The following is a 24,546-nucleotide window of genomic DNA, read 5'->3' on the forward strand; positions in this document are numbered from 1 at the left end:
ATTTTTTACTTCAAAAATTGCAAAAAATTGTGCTTATTTTTCATTAAAATGTAACTGACTTTACGAGAAAGAACCGTGTCTGTAATGTGGACGCACGCACTCCTAAACATAGGTTAGAATTCCATCCTAGCCACGAAAACTTGCGTCAAAAGATTTGTTACGTTCAAATTATATAGAATTGTAGCATTTCAATATTATGTTTTTTGCTGAGCACAAATTTGACACCAGAATTGATCATCGAATAATAACACTTTTTAACCTCACAACTTAGCTGTCGCGCAGCCGACATCTTCAGAATGAGTCACTGAGTATAGGTACTTGTAGTGCTATTTACGCATGACGTAAGCAAGGAACTACACTTTCATTTTGACAGAAGTAGTTGTTACAAATTATATAAACGAGTTAAATTAATAATTTACACATTTACATGTGTTTAAAAAGTCAGTTTGAAGTACGCAAAGTCTAAGCGTGAACGTAGGTAACTTAAATATTTTGTCAAGTGTGAAGAAACGTTGACGATTTTGTATAATAAAATGAATGTTGTGAAGATGTTTAGGCTGCAACAGCTCAGGATTATTAGAAAAATGCCAGAAAGTTGTATTTTCATACAGTATATGCCATGATGCTGTCAGTCTTGTTTCTTAGTAACTTCACCACATACGCGTAGGCATACAATGCCAATACATGTCAATATTATATTGACATCGTAATCACTCAGATCACTGCCTACTATTTTGGACCTAGAGTATGGATGACAACACTCCCAAAAAATCCCTGCCTCTCTTATTTATACAATAAACAAAGGCGATAGGAACTTTTTAGAAGCATAACCATCCAATATCCCTCGCTATAAGTTTCCAGGAATGTTAAGAAAGCTACAGGCCGTAATAATTTTTAAATGCTTCAGGTTTGGTACCATCACAATCATTCCAACACCAAAGAGAAAGCATGCGTTTAGCAGCGGAAGAAAGGATGTCCAAGCCTCAAAGGAAATCCACAACGTTATTGTGTGGAAAAACGAACAAGAGAAAGAAGAAAAAAGGCGCGTACGCCGACGGTGGATACCCGATGTACTCAAACGCAGCCGACGAGTACGACGCCGAAGAAATATTAACATACGAAGAGGTTTCGCTGTATTACCCCAGGGCCAACAACAAGAGGCCTATAGTTTTGATCGGGCCCCCAAATATAGGAAGGCACGAACTTAGGCAGAGGCTTATGGAGGATTCCGAACGATTCGCTGCTGCCATACCTCGTAAGTAAAGTTGATTTTCTTAAATCGGATCAATTAACGGTTAAATGTATTTCAGACACTTCGCGTGCTCGAAAAGAGAACGAGGTGGATGGCCAGGACTATCATTTTATTACCAGAGCTCAATTCGAAGCTGATATTCTTTCCAGGAAGTTCGTGGAACATGGAGAATACGAGAAAGCGTATTACGGTACGTCGCTGGACGCCATCAGATCAGTCGTGAATTCCGGCAAAATATGTGTTCTTAACTTACATCCACAAAGTCTGAAGATACTTAGGACGTCGGATTTGAAGCCATACGTCGTTTTCGTAGCCCCGCCTAGTCTGGAAAAATTGAGGCAGAAGAAAATAAGGAACGCGGAGTCGTACAAGGTGAGATCCATATAATTTATTATACAGAGCGTCCGCGGTTTAAGTGCTGCATGTTTAATATGTAATAGAATATCAATTAAAGCCTTATGCGACATATGGAAATCCCAGCTCTTTTATATACATTAGGTATTGTAGCGTTAATAATAAATATATATAGATTATAATTCAAAGTTAAATATAAAAAGTATATTTACGACATTATTACAAACAGGTATAGAATTAACAATCATAATCCATTTTACTTTTATAGTTGTTACGATGTCAATTGGAACCTGTAAATCTTAATGCACATGCACTTCTCCTGAAATTTCTTCCTATGCTTTGACCATGATGTGTCTCGTAATTTATACTCGAATAGCAATTCGGCGAGTCCGGTATTGGTAAACTAGTCCTGATGTAGAATTGACGGCGGCGCGTTGGTCATCAAAGCAAATCTGTATTGGTCCACTAGGTCGTAAATCATTTTTTTGTATGGTACACGGGTTCACTTGGCTTTGCCGCTTTTATTATTTATTAGTTGATTTTATTATTTGTTCATATCGTAACCAGTAAAGGGTAATAGTTATTAAAATAAATGTTATATGTAATTATCTAGTAATTTAGCGTGGCTTTCTGGAGACTCTTTGAAGCGGAGGATAACGAAATAACTCGGGAAAATCTCCTAATTCTGGAACCGGTGTTTGTCAAAAGTAACGAAACAAACTCGGAGTTTAAAAACAAAGATTTACACGTAAAAAGTCAACGTAGTATATTAAATATATATATGAATTAACTAAGATAACAAAAACGACAATTTATCCCGTAATGAAAGAAGGATTGATCACGGTACAAAGAGGAAACGGAAAAATATAAAATTAAAGAAAATTGACGATTTTACCAGATGTAATGCGGCGCACAGTTTATAATAGGTATGTATAAAGAAAATAAAGTTCCTACTTTAAACATGATTCTAGATAAATTTAGATATTTTACGAAATGTTTTATTACAATGCCATTTTAAACATAAAAAAATTGACAATCGTATGGTAATTATATCGTAATATAGCTCGGAATATAGTATATCTAGATGAGACAGGACAAAATTTTTCTGGACGTCTATGGATTCCGTAGAATTTATGAGTTTTTATGCGGTTCCAATTGAGACCGTAACAACTATAACTGTCAAACTTTCTGTCATTTTATTCCTTCCATCTCCTACACATTCTGTTTATTTTTGGACTAGAAGAAAAAGTAGTAAATAGGTACACGGGATCGAAATGATTCTGAAATTTGCTACTCGAGTAGCGAAATTGTAACGATAAAAGCAAAGTAACATAAACAGAATATTAGACAAAAATTTATTGACCAGTGACACTAATACAAATAACCACTTTCTAATCAACTGACTGCCTGAAAACTGGTGATAACAATTTAAAATCTAAACTACTAAAACAGAATAATTAATTGAATATTGAATATCATTTAACACGTAATTAAAAACTTTTTATTTATTATGATCAATATATCTGCTTTCTTCAACTCGCTATTTGGAAGCAAAAATCAGTTTTCAATTATTTTTTCAATCAAAAATGTCTGAGATCATATAAACAATTTCTTTTATCTAACAAGTTTAGAATAATTGTTTATCAGATTCGTAGCAAGTTGATCCTTGAACAAAAATTAAAAAAATCTATTAGGTCGAAATCCGACGCCTGTTTTTTTCCTTAAAAACGTTGAATTTTTAAAATCCGCATACAGAACTTTTTTATTTTGATCATGTATTGAACATACGGCACTAACATGGCGGACACCTTGTATATGGAGGTGTTCAACTAGCTTAGTTTGACCGTTATTTATTTCTTAAGGAGGAGGAACTGAAAGATATAATAGAAAAGGCGCGGGAGATGGAGGACAAATATGGACACTTCTTCGACATGATAATAATTAATAACGACACAGAGAGGGCGTACCACCAGCTACTTAGTGAAATAAATAGCCTAGAGAGGGAGCCGCAGTGGGTCCCAGCGGCGTGGGTCAAGGCCCTTTAACACACCGATTACAGGAACAGCCCAGTACGTTAAAACCTTTTGTCCTCGAAAATGAATGGATGCGAGTAAAAGTTGTCGTTTAGTGTGTAGGCATTTGCTCCATTTCATTTCTAGTCTGTACCGAACAAATATTTTAACCTGCTGGGTGGGACTGAATCCGACTGATTAATAAATTCGAAAAGGTGTAAATATTCAAGATTTTTATAATGATAGTGATTTTAATTGACTGACATTTCTTAGTTAATATAGGAGTTTGTAAGAAGAGTTAGAGGTTGTGAATGGTATTCAAAATGGCGGCGTTCGAGTAAGTTTAATTTTCACCCCAGCTGTGTAAGCGTGTAAGCATTAACTATACAAAATATGTCTTCATGAAAGTAATATTCACATACTTGAATCATAGAATTCATGTCCATATCTACATGGGTAGCATTAGGTGAAAATTTTTCATTTGTAGTTTTTGAAGGGGTTGAAATCTTTTCGTTTCATTCCACCGTTATATTTAAGTAAAAAAGCAATGCCGGATTTTGTGACGCAAAAGAAACTCCTGTATGTGTATCCTATGTTTTACTTTTCACTAGCTCAATGTTTTAAAACTTGAAAAAAAGTTGTTATTATTATTTTAATATACAGTAATATGTGTTGGTCCTTTTGACCCTTAATCCGGCACTGCCCCAAGGTGCTAGTCTTCGTGGCTATAAAAATCCTCAATGCAAAACAAGATTATGAAAAAGAAATCACTTTAACTTGTGCTGCAAACGATTGGGGACGATTCTGCCTCTGTCTTTGTCTTTCTAATCAATAAATATAAGACTAAAATATTAACATCACTAAAAATATACTGTGATCCAATATTTGCTGCAAAACTTAAGCAGTTCTTATTAAAATTAGTTTTGATTTAGAGCAACTTTAAAATTTTTCTTAATTTAATTCTCCTTTTATTATATCAAATCGGCAAATATATATTTTCCTTAGGTTTATGTCAAATGAAAAACAAATTCGATCTGAAATATCATGATTTTATTATTACTGAACAAATATGTACGCATCTTGAAATTTTAAAAAGGTAAAAATTATTGCGAATTATTCCTTTACATACCAATTGTGTATTTTATTAATTTCAAAAGTGTAATTAAATACACATCAAGTATCGCAAGCTGTAGCTCCGCAACTTTTTTCTGCTTAAAAACAAAAACAAAGTATCGTTAAATGTTTTTTTTCCAAATCCAATGATATATGACAAATTGATTTTTAAGTTTGGATGAAATATAACCTACAAAATAATTACATATCTTAATTCATTGCTACTCAAAGCCTACTGACACAAAAGCATTGCTTTGCACCTACAGGAACAGAATGATCCATTTCTATCGGTAGGTACAAAGCAATACCTAGTAGTAGGCACTCGGTAGCAATGTTATTTGAGGTATGACGTTTACTTTGAAGGTTATGTCTTACTGACAACATGTTTTTAGATGACTAATTAGCTAAACCGTTTGTTCGTTTGTTGGTCATCTCACCTAAACCATACCGTATTTTGATCCATTTGAGAAAATAATTAACAATCGCCTGCCGTTAAAATAGGTTTTGAAAAAAAAAATGGCAACGAGTGCCAGATTGTAGGAATTTTGGTAAAAATAAGGGAGTTATAGTTTGCGACGTTTTTGCGACACTCCCTAAAATCATTCGTGTTTACAAAAGTTAATCTCCGTCTCCGTGCATTCTTGTACTTGGCAATGTTATTAGCTAGTTTGACTTTGTTAAGTATGAATTAAAGTTTACATTATACGCATTATTCTTTAATTGTATTAATTATAAATTACATCCTATAAGATTTTTCAGTATTATAGGGAATACATTTGTAGAAAAATGCGTTTCAAATGCGTTACATTTCAGTGTTATTACTGCAATTCTAGCCCATTGAATTGGAAATATATTGAAACTGACTTTTCAGAATAATATACTAAAACTTGTTTTGCTTTACGGTTAAAAAAATTGTAAACAGCAATAATTAAAAAGGGCCAAATTTTTTAATATAATGATTGCTCCTAAGGATTAAAATTTCCTAAAACTGCAAATACATAATCATGTTTTAAAAACATACTTTTAATTTTGTTGGTCACCACTTTATAAATATATTCTTGTATTAAATAATAGTTATACTAAATAAAATATATGAAGTAAAGCCTTTGAATTCTGGGATGTGAACAGTTTTAACGATACAAATGTATTACATGCTTCAATCCTTTTTTTATTTTATACAAATTTAAATGATTTCTTTTAAAAAATGGATACACTTTAAGCAATAAGTACTACATCGATTTTCAAATTTTCCTTTACAGCGTGGATTATTCAATGAAATCTACCTTGCCATACAAAACTTTTGTTTCTACCCTAATTTCATGGTCTATCGTGTTAATAAAAACTTCACCAAAAAATAGAAAATCGTATTAGGTATTTTTTTAAGATGTCTAGAAATTATACAATCCTGTAGTGAAAATATTAGAAATCTCTTAAAGATTGTTAATTAACTAATTAATTTTTAAAATTTGGCCTCGCAAAATACATGTTTTAAAAGGGTGTGTTGCCGCGCTAATTCGTGACGACGTTTAACGCAATCGAGAATCGAGACGAGTGACAGGGCAGGACGGCTCGACTTTATTTCGAGGTTCCTCGTATGTTCGTTTTTTTAGACTAGATGAAAGTTTTATACTAAACGGTTTATGGCCGAGAGACAGTTACATTTTTACATAATTTTAAATATCTATAATCTGTAGCATTAAATAAATTCATTTTTTACCACTGCCAATCGATATAAACTACAAATACATGCAGTTAAATTAAAAATTAAATTTTCATGCAAGTTGCCTGTTCACTTGTGCTGTCGAATAACATTTTCCAATTTTTGGCAAAGTTTTTTTAATACAGTAGGCTATGAAGTTAGGGTAGAAACAAAAGTGCTGAGGTAGGAACTTATCAAGTATTCCATACTGAAAAGAAAAATTTGAAAATCGGTCTCAAAGCATGATAGAGGTGCTGTTCAAAGTGGAACACACTGTATTGCACTAAATTCATTTTAACGACTATTAGATATTAAGATATTTTACAGTTTTAGTTGCGTTCGGGTGAAACTGTACATGTCGCGGGGAAAACATCCGATAAAAATATTAGTAAAAGAAAATGGGATGTATTATGCTGTAAATTTGATTCGGTAGTAAATGTAATTGTAATAATTTATAATATGACGTGGTAGTAAATTAAGAGCCGGCAATAATGACTGTATATAAATAAATAGTAGAATCGTAAAGAAAATCGTGTTTTAAATAACTGTTTATAGCTATGTATCTAGCATCTCGATTATGTATATATTATGAAATGAAGAGAGTTTTACATATAACTGTCATAGATTACTATCGACTTTAATCGCTCAGAAAATTTTAATTGATGTTAGTAAAACTTTTCGAATCTCTTAAAATACAAATTAGGGTTATTTTACGGTGACTTGATAGAACTGTGAAGTAGTTTTTCTACTTATTTTATGCCCATTACATATTTTAGGTGATAAGTTTTAAATATTAGTACGTATAGGTGCAATTTGTAGTGTTTATATTAATTTATACATAGAAAATCAATGTAAAAAAGTATTTTTACACTGATTTTTAACAAAATACTAAAACATATTATTATAACATATATTTTAGAGATCTGAAGTCATAAATATATTATATTTTGTTTTATTTATTTGTTATTGTTTAATTATTGTATATAAAGATATATTAAATATGTATATAAAGTCAGACCCTATGGTGTCTGGTAGACTTCCGTGTATAAACATACTATAGAATATGACTTCGGGGTTCCTTTTTATTATTAAATATTTTATTATGCATAAATCATTGTTTTAGAATAATTGCAGAAATAAACATTTCTCACTATTACGCCTTTAGTTTTTTTTTCTCATTCTATCCTTTCAAGAAAATGGACTTTATGTAAAAAAACAACATAGCAAGTGTCATTTACGATGAAGCTTTATATACTTGATTACACCTGAAAAATTATTAGTCTTTTGTATATTGCACCAGTTTAGTTATTTGAGTTCTGTGAAAATGGTGTATCTAAGAGATTTCATATTTATAATTAGGTACCAGTCAAGTAAAACATTGTACAACATTTATTTCCTTTAAAAATGATAAAAGCGAATCATTAATGTTCAAAACATATAGAATTGTACATAAACCGTATGGTTGATGTACAACCGGACTTAAATAATTTTGTACTAAACTAAAACCGTATATACAGCTGCTTAATAGTTATTTTCTATTACTAATTACATCTATGCAAAGAAAGTCATTATAAATATTTTTTTTCGATTTTTTATAGAGCAATAGAACTCTAAATTAAATTACATTTCGTATTCTTTTATCTGACACACCCCATTCAGTTTTCGAGTGTGGTATAATGAAAGTAACGTGGCTCAACTAATCGACATTTACAGTTCGGTAAATTGACATAGCTCCTTTCTTCTGAATTTTCGCCGGCACAGTTATCTCATTTTTATCTTTCTCTAAAGAATCTCACTTTAAATTTCGCATCTCTACTTTTATAATCATTGATTAATAACAAATGTATAAGTCCGACTTAATAAAAGGATCACAAACTTAGTTTTTTTGGCAAACCGTACCGCATCTAACATGGTTAGCTTGAATTTTCTTGTGTTAGAAGTTTTAGCCATAAGAGTAAATAAATAAGTAAATAAATAAGAGGATTTTATTGGATAGGGCGGACGGAGCATGCATTCACTGAGGCCATCTCACGTTGGTGCAGCAAAACATTGTCTTTTACAGAAATTGTTAAACAGAAATCTGCAACTACAGATCAAATCTGTATTTCCAATCTTTCAATCAACAGAAATAGAATGCGTTGACTGAAATATTTCAATCAACGTAGAATGTTTGTTTGAGGTTTGAGGTTATAGTTTATCTTCAAGATTTCAGGTAGGCTGCCGCGTTTTATGCATTAATAAATTTGTTTTGTTTTAGATTAATATAATAAGGGATTTATTGAAACAATCGTCTGAACTGCCTTACTGTTTTTTATTCGTTTTTTTTTATCTATGTAAAATGAGTTTACCTGGTAGAACTAAAAGTCAATATTGTGCTCTAAATTGCAAAAGCATTTCTTACTATATGAATATCTATAATACGTTTTATAGAAATAGTTTTTTTCAGAATTATAGAAGACAGACAATTACTGTAGATAGAATCAGTTCGAAAATTATGTAAATTAAAATTTACTCCAACAAACATCATTATTTTTGTGAAGACCATTTTGAGTAAAAAATGTTTAAAAAAACAGTAATAGGAAGTGCTGTACCAGCATTATTTTTAGGATCAACTACAAGTTCACCTATTAATTGTAATAATATCACCTCGGAATCCTCGGATATAGTATCCAACGTTCAGCAAAACAATTTGTTAACGTAACATTACAGAATTTTCAGAGTACGAGCTGCCGAACTTCAATTTAGGATGATTTTTCACCTCCACATTTTAAAAAACCGAAACGCATATGTTTAAAATTGTTATTTGCTATAAGTGCTATGAGTATATTACATCGTACTGATGAAAACCAATTACTTCGAAACAAATGTATCTAACCATAATTTTTGTCAAGTCACTGTGCAATGCATTTTACATAAAGGCAGGTAAATAATTCCTTCAAATTCTTTAAAATTTGCAGTTTTTAATGGTTTCTTTAGAAAATAATAAGAATCTCCCTGTACATTTTTTAATACTTAAATATTTTCCAATTCATAACAAAATGAATTTGTATATTTGTCACACATTTCATTTCATTTAACCAAGTGATAATTAAAGTGTTTCATAAGTAATGGGTCATGGAACAGCTGTTAATGGTTCACGTTAATTTGAATGATTAACTTGAACTATTAAGTAATAGCTAAAGTAGAATTAATGGTTACTCTAATTGTGTTTTCCAATGCAGTTACCTTAATTATTTTATGGTATGGTTTTAGGCGTCTAATAGTCACCGCCCATTTCGCCCTTCCACAAATAAGAAAAGTGGATCTTATTTGTGAAAAGGCGAAATGGGCGGTGACTATTAGACGCTTTCATTATAGCCATCTTTCTCTTTCGCACGGATTTCTATGGCTTTCTTTATCGCTCTCACGTAACGGCCGATGAACCATGGGGACTTTCCGACCCTGTATATGCAACTCGCCCATGAGAGGGCTTTCCGTCTCTCTCACACTCATTGTCATTAGGGAATTTTTGCATATCAGTTTTAAGAATACCACAGACCACCTAGACTAGCCGTATCTAATTCCAATGCACGGGTACCAGTGAATGCAAAATCCGGGGAAGTGGAGTGTGGAAGGCAACCTGATAGCGCGCATCTTTAAGCAGATCCGGATTAAGTAATATTTTTGTTACATATTAAACATTATATTGCATCTTATGACAAATATTCAATTTTAAGTTTGTAATTCAGAAAATAACTAGTATATTTTAGTGTCATATTAAATAAAACTACAAAATAATTTAAATAACGAGCGTTCAAATAAAAACGTGGTCAAGTTGGTTCTGAAAATTTGGACGTAGGGCGTAGCGTATAGCAAATAAACTTAAACGTCATCTGTCAAAGCGCTATATCGCCGTTATCAATTTGAATATTTTCGTTTTAAAAAGCGTTTAAAATGGTGTTTTCTCAAGAACAAAAAGTGTTTATCATAGAGTCCTACTTTAGAAATGGACGCAAGATTGATGGAATATGGAAGTATTCTATTGAGGAATGTTTCATAGAATTTCAAAATCAATTTCCCGGCGTTGTTGAGTACAAAATTTTTCAAAGTGCAGTTCAGCGTTGTGTTAATGTTTTTCGTGAAACGGGCAGTGTAACAAGAAAAGAAGGAAGCGGCCGACCTAAAAAGCGGACTGAAGAATTAAAAGAAAATGTCCAACAAATAATGGAAAATGCGCCAAGAACTTCTGTACGTGTTTTATCACAAATGGTGGGAGTATCAGTCGGTACCTGCCACACAGTGTTAAAAAAAGATTTGCGTTTGTTCTCCTTTAATCGTTTAACTTGTCAGCAAGAACTTCATGAAGTTGGTTTTCCGCGACGGGCTGTATTTTGTGAATGGTTTTTAAACAACTACGGTGAACTTCATAATTATTATCACCTTTTTTTCTGATGAAGCCTGGTTTCATTTAAGTGGTTACGTAAACTCACAGAATATGAGAATATGGTCTTCTGAAAAACCAGATAACTTTTTTGTCGAGGGCCGTCTACACGCTCAAAAAATTCGAGTTTGGTGTGCTCTCAATCGAAGGAGGATTTATGAACCTATTTTTTTTAATGGTACTCTTACTGCGCAAAGGTATAGAGAATAAATTATCGCTCCTTTTGTTAACCAGCTGGAAGAAAACGAAATTACAAACTTTTACTTAGTGATGGGCATAATCGACCAATTTTGATAATCGAGTTATCGGTAATCGAGTACTTCTAATAATCGAGTGATCACTCGAGATACGAGATATTGGTCATTTTCATCCCAGCGGCGCACAAATATGTTTGTATTAGTCATATATTACTTATAAGCGTAGCTAAAAAAAAAAAAGCTCACGCACTTCAAAACCTAACCACTTTTTCGTTTTATTCTAAAAAAAAGGTTACGCAATCAGTGACTATTTGCAGTATGCACTAACATTTTGGGGTGCAACCGTAAGGTAATAATCACTCGAGTGGTGGGAGTAAACATCTCGAGATATCTCGAGTGATCTCAATAATCGAGTACCACTCGATTTTTCACTCGAAATCTCCCATCACTACTTTTACACTTTCAACAAGATGGCGCAAGGGCACATACGGCAGGCGAGACGATGAATATGTTGAGGGAAGTTTTCCAAAATCGACTAATAAGTCTCAATGCTGAACATGAATTTCCACCGAGGTCATGTGATATTACGCCGTGTGATTTCTTTTTGTGGCCTTACCTTTTAAACACTATTTTTGAACTGCCTATTCCTGATTTAAACCATCTGCAGGCTCGACTTATAGATAGGCAAGATTCGTGAAATTAACAATACCCCGAGCCCGAGCATCTTAGAAAATGTCTTTAATTCTTTGAGGAACAGGTGTGAAAAGTGCTTGGAACAAGGAGGGGGACACTTTCCGCAGCTCCTTTAATTGTTTGTTATTGTTATCACGATTATTCCTTAAAATAATGTTATATAGTCATTAACGTTATTGAAACTGACAGCTGCTATACAGCTCGTTAAGAAATGAGGTTAAGTTGGTCGCTATAGGCTATAAGCTACTCCCTACGTCCAATGTGTCAGAGCCAACTTCGACCACGTTTTTATTTGAACGCTCGTTATATTTATTGTCTTGTAAATAATTATTAATTTATTTAATATTTGCCTTTTCTTAGATTTTACCGAATTAAATAATTTGACTTCATGATTTATTCGTACATCGATATACTTTTCACATTCAGCCCTTACAAGTTCTATTAAATGATTACAATTGTTAGGCAAATTATCAAATTGATGTTAATGCAAATTTTCAAATACGTTCGCATTCAGAAAGTTTTTTAATACATGATAAACAATTTTATTTTTCTGTAACCTAGGTGTTCTGCTTTCATCGTTATTAAAAAAATTTATTAATTTTTCTGTTTCTTGGCATATTACTACGACATCTCGCGATGGATACCTCAAACAACCACGATCTTTAATAAAAACTAATTGACTGTACGAATACTGTGTATTTGACATTAAACTATTTACACAGTCTTTACATTTTATTGGCTTTATTAGAGAACTTGTATTATTATTACAAAACCGCCAATATATACTATAATGTACTTGCTAATTATTTGTTTTGTCACAAAACTCTGATTTTTCCTAATCACATTTTGTCAACTCTCCGTTTCCAGGGTAGTGAACATGAATTTGAAATTAGTTTTGTTTGCGATTTTTTCAATTGAAAAAAATTATTTTATTAATTTTCAGCTATCTCGAAATGACGGGAATTGGTAAAATTTCATAAAAACTTGAGACTCACATAAAGTAAATAATTACTAAAAATATTTTACAATAATTCATTCATTATTTTATAATAACAATATCACGTTAATCACTACACTATGTGGGCGAACAAAATTATAAAGCTAACCCTGGAAACTTGTGACGTCAAGCGAAAAATGACGTACATATTTACATTTTATATATTCCTTTTTTTTACTTACCTAACGAAGGAAAAACTTTTCGGTTCTCTTCACCAACTCGATCACATGTATTTATACACAGTTTTACAATAAACTTGCCCATGATAAAACGTCTAATTATCGAAATCACAGCGATGCGTACGCGCCATTATTCTATGGCTAGAAATTGGCCTCAATGATTTGGGATCGAGGGGGAAGCGATGCGTACACGTCAAATGCTAGGACACGACTGAGCGCTGGGCACCAAATCAGGCTCCGAAGTGTTTTCACCAAAGTCGCTCTATAAGCCAGTCTAGGTGGTCTGTGAAGAATACCGTAAACGATAAAGTCACGTGAGAGAGCATTTCGCATGTGCGACAGTAGTTACCACCGTTCGAGTTTATCGTTGTGTAAAAAACTCTCTATTAATGGAAGTTAGCCGCCACACTATTAAAACGATTTTTTTAATTTTTGTTTCGAAATTGATGTGAAGGTAAACTATTAATACAAATTTAAATGTTAGCAGCAGAAAATATAGAACTTTAGGTATTAGTAAAATAGTAAAATTCTCATAAACAATAATGTAACAAAGAGAGATATAAATCTCTCCCGCTTATGCCTTCCCTTTCTATATTCCTGACACAGACGCACTCATGGAGACTATACTATCTAGGCTCCATGGACGCACTCATAAAAAAACACGGTAGACTCCTTCCGGTATATAGTTCATTGCTTGCCTTGCCAGTCTTGCCACTGACTGGACTGCCGTTATCGAATAAAAATTATTATATATATATATATATATATAATTAATAAAATATCGAAAGGTCATTAAAACGTGTTTGACGTTTTGTTTGATGTGGAGTGTTGTCAATATGTTTTTAAAGTGAAAAAAAGCTTTTTATTTACCATTTGTTGTTATTATTATTACTATTAATAAATATTCGGTTCTTTTTGCGGAAACCTGTTACACAGAACTACGTCATGGAAGATGCCAATTTATCAAATAGAACAAATCTTCATGTTTTCTTTGATATCAAATTTGGAGATGCTAAAGGTAAGCACGTCCTAAATAACCATTTGTTTCCAGCATAATCCAATTTGTGACAAAACTTTTAGCTGGTAGAGTCGTAATAGAATTATTTAAAGATAAAGTACCAAAGACTGTTGAAAATTTTCGAGCTCTATGCACTGGAGAAAAAGGGATTGGGAAGTTTGGAAAACCTCTTTGCTATAAGGGAACTATATTCCACAGAGGTAAGTTAGAATATAATAAAGTAATTGTTATATTTTCTCTTCATTTATGATAATTTACAATGGGTAAAAAGTAGTAGGCTTTGTTTTATCTGTAATATTTGACATTTTCTCCAAATTTATTCAGTGCTCTTTTCATAACTTCAAAATGCAACACCCATTTAGTCAATTGCATAATGAAACTGAATTCAGCGAAGATTCTTATAGTGATGAAGATTATAGAACATACGAACTAAATTATCCCTGTTGCAAATGTGTAGGAAGAGAAGACCAGTATAACGATCCTTACAGCAAAACTTTGGAAAAAGAAAGACCAATCAATTGTCCCTGTTGTACATGCTTTGGAAGAAAGGCAGAAAAACCAAAAGTCAAAGGCAAATTTGGACTGGCATATGCTGTGCAGACTCCAAAAGACAATTCTTTCAAACCACAAGGTTGGCAAATCGAATTCCAGGATACACCATCACAAATAGACCGTAATTGTGAAAAGATGTTAAAATGGGCTACATGTCCTCCGCTCGGCGAGTGTAATACTAACATGGAAGCAAATTTCTTATGGTGTCCAGGTGAATTTAAAGAAGTTTTGAATACTAACAAAACAAAAAAATATAACTATGAACAACAATCTATAGAAAATTACTGCCTTATCGAAATACCAAAAGTGATGCACTTTGCTATAGAACCAAAAGAGGCAACATGCGTCTGTCAGTCAAATTGTGCAAAAAAAGAGAAAAGAAACAAACCCCCAGAGCAACAATGTGTGTGTGCCACAAAAAATAGAACTTGCTGTGAATGTAGAAGTTCCAAAAATGATGACACTTATTTGCAGAAACAGTTGGACAGGTTCATGCTTTGTAGGAATTGTTACAATGGATTGACAAAATGCACATGTCAAGATGAACCATCAGATAATGTATGTAATTATGGGCAGAAACAGCTAAAATACAAATACTATCGCCCTAAAAATACGAACCGTGAAAGTGAACGAGATACTTTGAATATTTGTAAACATTGTCAGAAATCTAAAAATTACTATTCCACTATTGAAGACCGTATTTGTCCAGTTTGCGGTAAAGTTTTGAAAAAAAATTGTCATATTAAAGAAAACTGTACCTGTGAATTGTGTGATGAATCATTGGACTATATACCTAAACGAGAGCTATGTTCGAAGAAAATATGCAAGCAAACCAGAGACTGTTCTTCACAGATCAAGGCAAAGGATGTTAGTAAGTCAGAAAGTCAAGCTAAGCGGGAGAGTGGCCCAAAAACAGTTGAAAATAAAGTACTTCCTGCTGATAACAAAATTGAAAAAATACCTACTGAAAATAAGGTGCCTGAACAACAGAGCCCAAAAGTAAGTAATTAATGAAAATTGAAAATAAATGTCATTATCGCTGTTACTGTTCTTGATGTTAATTTTTTGTTAGCTAGATAGTGAGCTTGAGATAAAAAATGAAATCAAGGACGAATCAAAACCAGAAAGCGAACAAGAAGTGTCAGTGCAGGATTTGATAGTTTTTGATGACGAACCTAAACCAGAATCAAAAAAACCAAAAAAATTTTCGACTAAAGCTAACGACGACGAACCTTCATTATTAGAAAGAATTAAGCAGGCTCATCATAAACAGATGCATGAGATTCATCCTGAGATTCCTCTGTAATTTGAAATGTTTTCTATTGATATATGTATATGTACATTTGTTTTTTAATAAATGTGTATTCTACTCGTGCATTGTATCCTGAATGTCTCAAAAAAAATCTTCCAGATTTTATTCTATTTGTATGGTTCTCAGGCTATTGCTGCTGGTTGATCTTGGTTATGAGAATATCTCCAAAAAATTCCCTATTACTCCTGTTTATGGTGATGGGAATTTTCTTAGGAGTGTTGCCATCTAGTATTCTCATTTCTAAGTTTAATTGATTGCCAAACTATAAATGTGTAAGTAAAACTACAAGTATATTCCCAAGCACAGCTACATTTTCTGTCATTTTGTTGTTTTTTCTTTAGGAATTTATCGACTTAGAAACATCGAAGTGGCTAATTATCTCCTTAAATACTGCACATATTATTTTTAAAGCATACAATGATTAATATAATGGAACTATCATTTTTTTTATTCACTGGAAATTCTCGTCTGTTAAACTACTACTTGTACCCTTTTTCAGTCATTCCCATATGCATAGTTCAAGGGGGCGACATTGTCAACAATGACGGTACCAGTGGCGAGAGCATATATGGAGAAAAATTTGATGACGAATGTTTGGAACTAGAGGTACGCTTCCGATGCACTGGGGCTGTAACTTAAATTGAAAATTTTTCAGCATAAAACGGAAGGTTTGGTGGGAATGTCAAACAGTGGACCAAATACCAACCAATCCCAATTTTATATAACAACAGTACTGTGCTCACATTTAGATGGTACAAATGTGATTGTGGGAAAAGTTGTAAAAGGTCTCAATATCATCGTTGAAATGGCTAACATTCCGAGAGAAAGTGATAAACCGTTAGAGGTAAAAATTTTGAGCAGTTTTTTAAAATGATTTCAGAATCTCTTATTTTCAGCCAATCATGATAGAAGACTGTGGGGAATTCAAACCGGGGGAGTCTTGGAACATATGCGAGAACGATGGAACTCTCGACGTATACCCTCCCTGGCCCGACGACTGGTGTATAGATTCGGTAGACAACTACCGCATCATAAAGAAAACCATAGAAGCAATCAAAGATTCCGGAAATTATTTTTACAAAAACCACAACTACATCGATTCAGAACGAAAATATGTGAAGACGTTGAGATACATCGACTGGTACATATGCCACAAGAAAGAGAACAGTAAGCTTATGGAGGACACGAGGACCTATTCATTATTGAATTTGGCTGCGGTAAAGTTGAAGAGGGAGAAGTACAAAGACGTCTTGGAATTATGCAGTCAGGTATTCATTATTAAAACATCGATTATAAAAAATAATTACCCAACGTAACTCTAGGTATTAAAGAAAGACCCACACTGTGTCAAAGCATACTACAGGCGAGGCCATGCACGGTTATGCCTTAAAGACTATGACAAAGCCCTAGATGACTTACAAACGGCAGTCAGTTATCACCCAAAAGACAAGAACATCCTCCAACTCCTAAAAGTGGTAAAGGAAAGAAAATTGGTATATCTGAGGAAGGAGAAAAGAGCTTTTTCTAAATTGTTTCAGTAAATTGTCAGATAATTATATCGATATTTATTGAATATAAATATCACTATGTAAATAATTTTAAGACAAAAAAAATTAAATATGTGTAAAATATATGTATTATCCAAAAGATATGGCCAAATAAAAATTTTGCAAAGCAATTTACATTACAATGTATATTTTTAATTATCCCAAATGCCCCACATTGGGCGCCAAAAAAAAAGTTTTTACTGAATGTTTATTACAAAAAAATATCTTTAAAATCTTTCAAATAATGCTTATTTTAAGGAGTTTAATTATTCCAAAATTTACTCTATATTGGACGTCAGACATTATTTTTAAATGGAGAAAAAATTTTTTCGAAAATAACATGTTAACCTGATCAGTAAAACTATTGATATTATTTTTGTAAAGTGAACAAGGTTATATTAAAAAGTTTTCGTAAGAAGTTTGTTAATAATTATGATTAAGAAATTTTTGATAAATATTTTTACATTCAGACGATGTATTCAAACAATCATCCGAATTATACAGGCCTAAGCTTTCATTAGGAAATGGGTCATAATAAAAGCACGTAACATTTGGTGATTTATTATTTATAATTTCTCAACAAATGCTATATTCTAATAGCGCTTACAGGATCTAAAAAATAACAAACTAAAATTCATTTTACAATATATACAATAATAGCGTATCAAGAACAATAACACTGTACAGAAAAAATAAACGAAATGCCTCTCTTCAAGATCACAATGCAAAAAAACAGGATAACTTTTGTTCGCATTCACAGGGCGGAAGGCAGTTTTCCTCGAAGGTAAGATGTGGACTAATTTTTTATTCTTTGTGTATACACAAAGGTTTTGTTAGGTTTCGATTTGGACGGCCAAAAATTAAATTTTAAAATACTATTTCTACAGAAACTTGAAAGGGTTATTTCACATTTATCAACTAGCACACCACAAAATTGCATTTTTTAGAAAGCTACTTAAAAGTTTTCGCCTAACTTAAAAAAAATACAAATTCTGAATCTAAACATCAGACAATTTAAAATAAAATAAATTTGATGATTAGATGTAAGGTTGTTTTTCTTGTAAATATGGAAGATTGTATTTTATCTCCAAATACCATCATATTACAGCATGCAATATAAGAAGTGTCCTATCAAAGAACTAGATTTTGCAGTTTCAGCAATTCATGGTGACATACTGAATTTTTCATTTTTTTTTTTCAAAATCTTGAAATGCTTATTCATTTCAAAACTTTATAGAAAATCAATGTCACTAAAATGTAGTAAAATTTTCATCAAATGGAGGACCTGAAAACTAAACGAATATTCTGTCATAGAGGCATTCGCTATAGAGGAGAAATGTTAAATTACTTAAATACAAGCGAATAAGAACTTTTTTAAGTACTCATTTCTCAAAGTCAAGTCACTGAATATACAGTCACAATAAGCCAATTTGATAAATGATAATCCTAACCAACGTTATTATTCTAATTTTCTCTGTAAACTTAAAAACGTGAAGCCAAAAATATACTACATTTCAAAAAATCCTTCATCCGGCTTGTTCTGACTGTCATCACCATCAGTTTAGTGATTCTAAAATCTTCTAACCACCGCTACTCGTCAAAAAATTTGAAGACCACTGCTTGTTGCATCTTTTAAAATTTTTAAAATGTTGTATACACAGTATACAAGGTATGAAGAGCAAAGCCGTGCAGATTTTAAGACTGAAAACAAACGCAAAAATCTTTGTGACTATTTAAACTACATACAAAATTTCACGTTAAAAGTGGGAAATAAGTAGTAATTGCGAAACACTACTAAAATGACTAAAATTTTAAGTTAAAATATGGGTTTCGATCTAACCAGCAACTATACTGTGTATAGTCGAGATCTATATGTATGAACAAAATCAGAAGTGAGATAAACAGATATCACAATATATACAACAAAAATATAATTGATACTTAAAATTATATGCATTGTTTGTCACTATATTATAAAATATTCGCTGAAAATATAATTTTCAGACTATATGGTGACAAAAATCGTACCGCAACATTTATACTTGTACAAGCATCCGATTTATTCACACATGAAATCAAAATACGTACATTTCAGCACTATTCCTCTTGAAGATAGGGAAAAAAACTATTTCATATTGATCGCTATGCCCTGCACAATCTCTTATCGCAAAAATTGCCACAAATTCAAAATAATTTTATTAATAAATTCGAAAACATAAATAAAAATGTTAAAAACAATAAATAAAATGTAGCACTAAAAAAATAAAAGTCACTATTGTGTCTTAATCACATGCGCTAGTAGCTAATAGTGGTTTAACTTGTTTTAATGGGGCGAATTTTACATCACATAAAACACGTCTTCGACGGCACTCCCATGCCCGTCTCGCTCCCCCAAGTAACTAGGATTTATTGTCGCCACCTGAAACGAATCAAATTGAAGTCACCTCAAACTATGCTTTAATTAGCAAAATTTCAGTACATGTGACATTGATAACTGATTGTACAGTTACAGCAACACTATAGTTATTTAATAGCTCAGGAATGACGACATCAACCTAAAAACGTGTTGCTGAAAGGACAAAAATAAGGAGCTGGAACTCACCGTGCATCTCGCTACTTACAGGTCGCCTCCGTCTGCTCGGCCTCAGAGCTCTCGTCGGGCTTATCGTTGTTGTTCACCGACTCCTGGCAGTCCTCGGTCAGTCGCAACGCCACCTCCAGGTCCCGCAATATTTCCGTCTCTTTGGGCTCGATTAGGGTGAATCGATGGTGGAGGGCGGTGAGGTGGGCGAAGGTGAGGTTCAGATGGGCGTGGAGACCCAGCATCACGACCTCCTTGAAGTGGGCGGCGTACAAGTGCGCCACCACGTGAAATAACAGTCTAACTATCTTTCTCACTATTGACTCAAAAGACGAGGGAAATTCATTCGCTGGAATAGACGAAAACTTTGAACTATGTGGCAGTCAAGAACGTAAAATATTTTTTTGCATGATTTATTGGATATGAATTAATATTGGTAAATACATAAGCTTTCATTACTAATTGTAAGTAATATTAATTTATGTTTTAATTATCTACTTTTACTATTATGGTCTAAACGAGTTTTTAAAGCTAACATAGTTAATGAAAATTATCACCTTATTGTGACTTTCTGTGCTTCCTATGCAAATTCTATAGAAGTTTTTTATATTCCGTTAAGGTACAAATATAATAGCTTAAAGAAGATATGAAACAATGCTAGTGTCCTGAAAATTAGTGTATAACTATAATAAACAACTTTTGTCTTAAATGTTTTTTGAACTTTTGAGAAGTGTTATTTTCAGCTTTTTTTAACTATCAGAAGCAGTTCAATCATGTGATTACGTATATGCAAATCATTTGGCCTGATTTCAGAAAAAAACGATTGGCTGTTAAATATTTTAAAAATGATTAAGTACTACAAAATTTACTTTATTGGGGACACTGTGTATTGAAATACTAAGGAATTATCAGAAACTGTAAAAAAATTTCACAAACAAAAACAAAAAAAATTACTCACCATATTTTGTAGGAAAAATAGTTTCATCACTAATAGTTTTTTGAATAAATGTCATCACATAATCTATATACTGAGGGGCTGCCACTTTCGTTTTCTTGCCCTTCTCGTCAAACCACAGATAAGTCCTGCAGTAATAAAAAGTGATATTAAATTTTGCAGAAAATCAATGTAAGGATTACAAATCCTGTCCTAGATAAGGATGAGGATTTCGAAAACTGAGACTGCTTTTTATTTGAGCCACTCTGAATTTTCAATATCCTACATCCTGATCTTGGACACAGATAAGACTATTATAATTAGTTTGATCAACTTGACATATTAATGCTGTGGCTTACCTCTGACCTGGACCTGTCATGTCTGGACAACCGGAAGGTGTGCAAAATTCACTAACAGTACCATAAACTAAATTAACGTGGTCGAATAGAGCCATTGCTGAAAGATTAAAATCAAATATTTTTTTGTAGAGAGCATATGTGACTAAAATTATCTCAATTGTTGTATTCTTATCATCATTTTAGCCAAATTAGTGGCTCTTCCAGCAGTTTTAAGAGGGCTTTACTCCACAAATGGAACGTTGGATTCTAGGTAAAATTAAGAACAATAAATTTACATTTAAAGGATCGATTCACAATACTTTAAAACAGCTGCTTTAAATTGAAAAGACATTTTAAAAGTTTCTCATTGTATCAAAATAGTGTACAACAAACAATTTATTAAAAAATAGATAATAATAAAACTAAAATATCCCTTTGTGAATAGTCTTTACACAAACAAGATTTCTCAAATATTTGAGACTGCTGAAAAGCAAAAAAATCTCGACCTGTTTACAACTTCATGAAAATAGAAATTCAATCGTACATACTCCAAGAATAATATATGACCTTAACTGAGTACGTAAAAATGCAACACAACAACACAAGATTGTGGCCTGGCGATAAGCCAGCGTGGAAAATAAAAACGGTATTAAGTAACATGTAATTTTTATACACGACCCCTTAGCATGACCTAATGTTATCAAAATCCATCAAAGCCTGTGTAAGAATTATCATAAATCAATACAGCTTTATAATGTAAACATCACATATTTACACATAAAGCAGAAATTTTAAACAATACATGCCCTCAATGATTACATTGAACTGTATTAAAAACAGAATAATCAAATACTTAAGGGAAGAATGCTTTAAACAACAGGGTGGACACGTTTAGACTCTAACGATCTTTTTGTCACAAATGATACATACATGTGATTATAAACATATTAAATAATTTACTTACTGTGAGATGCAAGCCATTCGTTATAGTCTAGACCTGGTGGCAAGTCTACCAACAGCCTCATATCCATCTCTGGCAATTTTCTTTCTAATACTGTTGCCTCTAAATATAGTTTCGAATCCCCCCCTGAAGTAGATTCGGCCCCTTCTTTCTCTTTGCGCCTTGCTTTTCTGATTAATATAAAAATATTATTTTACATTTTGTTCATAATTTTTAGCTTACGTTAAAGATGAGAACATTTTTTTCGAATAAATTAAATTTTTTCCATAAATTTTCTATAAATTATTTAAATGTGGTAATGTTTATGATGATAATAAAAAATGTAAATTAAAGATTTATAAAACACAAACATAAGTATTTAAATATATATATTTTTTAACATTTCATATAGGTACTTATTTTCTGTCCCTTTTATGCCTCAGTTTATGCTAAACCACATTATCTGCCCCTTGTTTGTACAGTGATATCAGTATTAAATTTATTGTTAATAATAATGGATTATGAATCCTAACTGAACATTTAGAGCCATAATAAATATTTCTTGTTTATTAAACAAACACTGATATGAGTTACATTCTCAAAAATTGTAATCCACATGCGTTAAGCAAGCAAAGTCCTTCTTGAAAACATCCTTGCCTTGTTTGTAAACAATGTCTTTATTATATGTAGTTATATTAATTAAAATTTTATTGGTGTTATTATAAAACCTTTTTATGTGGATATATTGTCAATATATTTCTTTTCCTTTAATATAAAGTACCTACATTAATATTTTTGATAAAATTTTCCATTCTTGAAAAATTGTGAGTTTACTGAAATATATGGTATTGAACTATGATAATTTATACCGCAGATAAATTTTCAAAAATAAAACTATAGATAGGCAAGATAATATTGACACAGTCAGAGAAATAGTTTGACATGTTTTAATTTATCGTATATTAATGGACAAATATTCAATCTGGCTCATTCTTGGGATTATATGAAATACATATAATACCAAAATGAAGATATCTACATCAATTTAAAAAATTACAAAAATTTTAAGTCAAAGTAATTAACAACTGGTTAAAACTAGACAAAAAAATAAATCACAGATTATATACAATATTTGGCAATATTATCAAATATGACAAGTATATTGATATTTGATAAGTAACTGATAGGGATTTGAACTGCATTTATGACGAATAATTGATAAATAGATATTTCTGCTTGATAAAAGTTTGGTGCTCTATTTTCCAAATTTTATAGTTTACATTTCATTAGTAGTTTCTTGCTTAAGTTACTACTTAACATAGAATTATTTTAACAATGAACAAAAAAAAATACCGGCAAAAACAGCCAGTAATAGCCTGCTCATCAAAAACAATAACCCTTGAAGCGTTGCCGATTTTCACTTTGGACACTGTTCTACTTAACCACATTATATTCTAACACTGTTTTTAGAATTTCCTCATTTAATTCTATTGACAAGGGAAAATCTAATCAAGCCATGAAACCTGTAAAGGCTAGTAAAAGCCGATCATTATTGGATTTTCCTGTCGTATAAACCTTAATAAAGTTTTAATTAACTCAAAATATATGTTTACACACTAGGTGCCTAGCTGATTTGTAGTTAAAAAGATCTGTAGCCAAAATTTATTACAAGGCCTTGTCTATTAGTTAAACTCAATTCTCATTAATGCCAAATTGTTAAATTGCCATTAATCAATTGACTGTAAAGCATTTATCAATTGATATTGCATTTTAAATTTGTTTTAACGAGATCTTAACGATAAAATAAAAATTATACTTGTGATAAAAAAAATAATTACAGTAATTAATAGTTTTTATCAGACAATGAAAAATTAAGGACATAGAATTTAGTCCATTTTTCATAAATAAAATTACTAAGACATTTTTTCAAAATTGTTACTGAATAAATGTTCCAATTTATAACTATTATTTAAAATATATCTAGAAGTACTCACCCAATAAACCAATCCACGGTATCGCGGAGATATTCTGGTAATCGCTCCAGTTTGAAAAATTTCTTTTTGGACTAAGGTAAAAGAAATATAAACAAAGCAAATCAGATTTCCAAAAAGTGTCTCCTCTCAGCTGATATCCTCAGTTAAAGGTTTTTTTTTGTTGTAAACACTCCTACAATTACTGCACTAAAATTTATGTAACGTTTACTAGCTTCTTTCAGCAAACTATGGCACTTTTTTTACACTAGAACCATTAATAGGAATTTATCTTGATCTTCTTGTTATTCAAAGTAAAATGAAGTCATCCTTTTGCAAATAAACTCCATATTTATTTCTATCAGAACTGCCAACTTCCAAAAGTTTTTGCCTTATCTTAAAAATAATTAATTTCTTTTTATAACCCTAAATCAAAGC

The 24,546-nt window shown here is 31.9% G+C and overlaps 4 protein-coding genes across 6 annotated transcripts in view; 3 read left to right on the forward strand and 1 right to left on the reverse strand.

The window, feature by feature from the left end:
* Nucleotides 1-4,598, forward strand: part of LOC108906156 (MAGUK p55 subfamily member 5-A) — a 90,541-nt gene extending 85,943 nt beyond the window's left edge. Inside the window, exons 13-15 of the mRNA XM_018709350.2 lie at nt 908-1,255; nt 1,311-1,624; nt 3,469-4,598. Coding sequence (XP_018564866.2) covers nt 908-1,255; nt 1,311-1,624; nt 3,469-3,651 — 845 coding nt within the window. The 3' untranslated portion in view covers nt 3,652-4,598. The remainder of the gene's footprint in view (nt 1-907; nt 1,256-1,310; nt 1,625-3,468) is intronic.
* Nucleotides 4,599-13,635: 9,037 nt separating this feature from the next.
* LOC108906151 (peptidyl-prolyl cis-trans isomerase D) lies at nt 13,636-17,440 on the forward strand. Its single transcript, XM_018709344.1, has 6 exons — nt 13,636-13,934; nt 13,997-14,134; nt 16,298-16,404; nt 16,454-16,642; nt 16,695-17,066; nt 17,121-17,440. Exons 1-6 carry the CDS (start codon nt 13,862-13,864, stop codon nt 17,337-17,339), a joined length of 1,098 nt encoding a protein of 365 aa, XP_018564860.1. The 5' UTR covers nt 13,636-13,861; the 3' UTR covers nt 17,340-17,440.
* LOC108906150 lies at nt 14,146-16,291 on the forward strand. 2 transcript variants are annotated; one of them, XM_018709342.1, is made up of 2 exons: nt 14,146-15,485; nt 15,559-16,291. In XM_018709342.1, exons 1-2 carry the CDS (start codon nt 14,280-14,282, stop codon nt 15,790-15,792), a joined length of 1,440 nt encoding a protein of 479 aa, XP_018564858.1. In that variant the 5' UTR covers nt 14,146-14,279; the 3' UTR covers nt 15,793-16,291. The 2 variants fall into 2 exon arrangements, with proteins under 2 accessions (XP_018564858.1, XP_018564859.1); XM_018709343.1 differs by having other exon boundaries at nt 15,563-15,672.
* A 450-nt stretch (nt 17,441-17,890) lies between the features above and the next one.
* LOC108906153 (MOB kinase activator-like 2) lies at nt 17,891-24,460 on the reverse strand. 2 transcript variants are annotated; one of them, XM_018709346.1, is made up of 6 exons: nt 24,133-24,460; nt 22,163-22,329; nt 21,220-21,316; nt 20,885-21,009; nt 19,967-20,275; nt 17,891-19,764 (listed from the first exon to the last, which is right to left on the reverse strand). In XM_018709346.1, exons 2-6 carry the CDS (start codon nt 22,227-22,229, stop codon nt 19,745-19,747), a joined length of 618 nt encoding a protein of 205 aa, XP_018564862.1. In that variant the 5' UTR covers nt 22,230-22,329; nt 24,133-24,460; the 3' UTR covers nt 17,891-19,744. The 2 variants fall into 2 exon arrangements, with proteins under 2 accessions (XP_018564862.1, XP_018564863.1); XM_018709347.1 differs by having other exon boundaries at nt 19,948-20,275.
* Nucleotides 24,461-24,546: the final 86 nt, after the last annotated feature.

Source organism: Anoplophora glabripennis, unplaced genomic scaffold, assembly GCF_000390285.2.
Source record: "Anoplophora glabripennis isolate ALB-LARVAE unplaced genomic scaffold, Agla_2.0 scaffold74, whole genome shotgun sequence".
NCBI lineage: Eukaryota > Metazoa > Arthropoda > Insecta > Coleoptera > Cerambycidae > Anoplophora > Anoplophora glabripennis.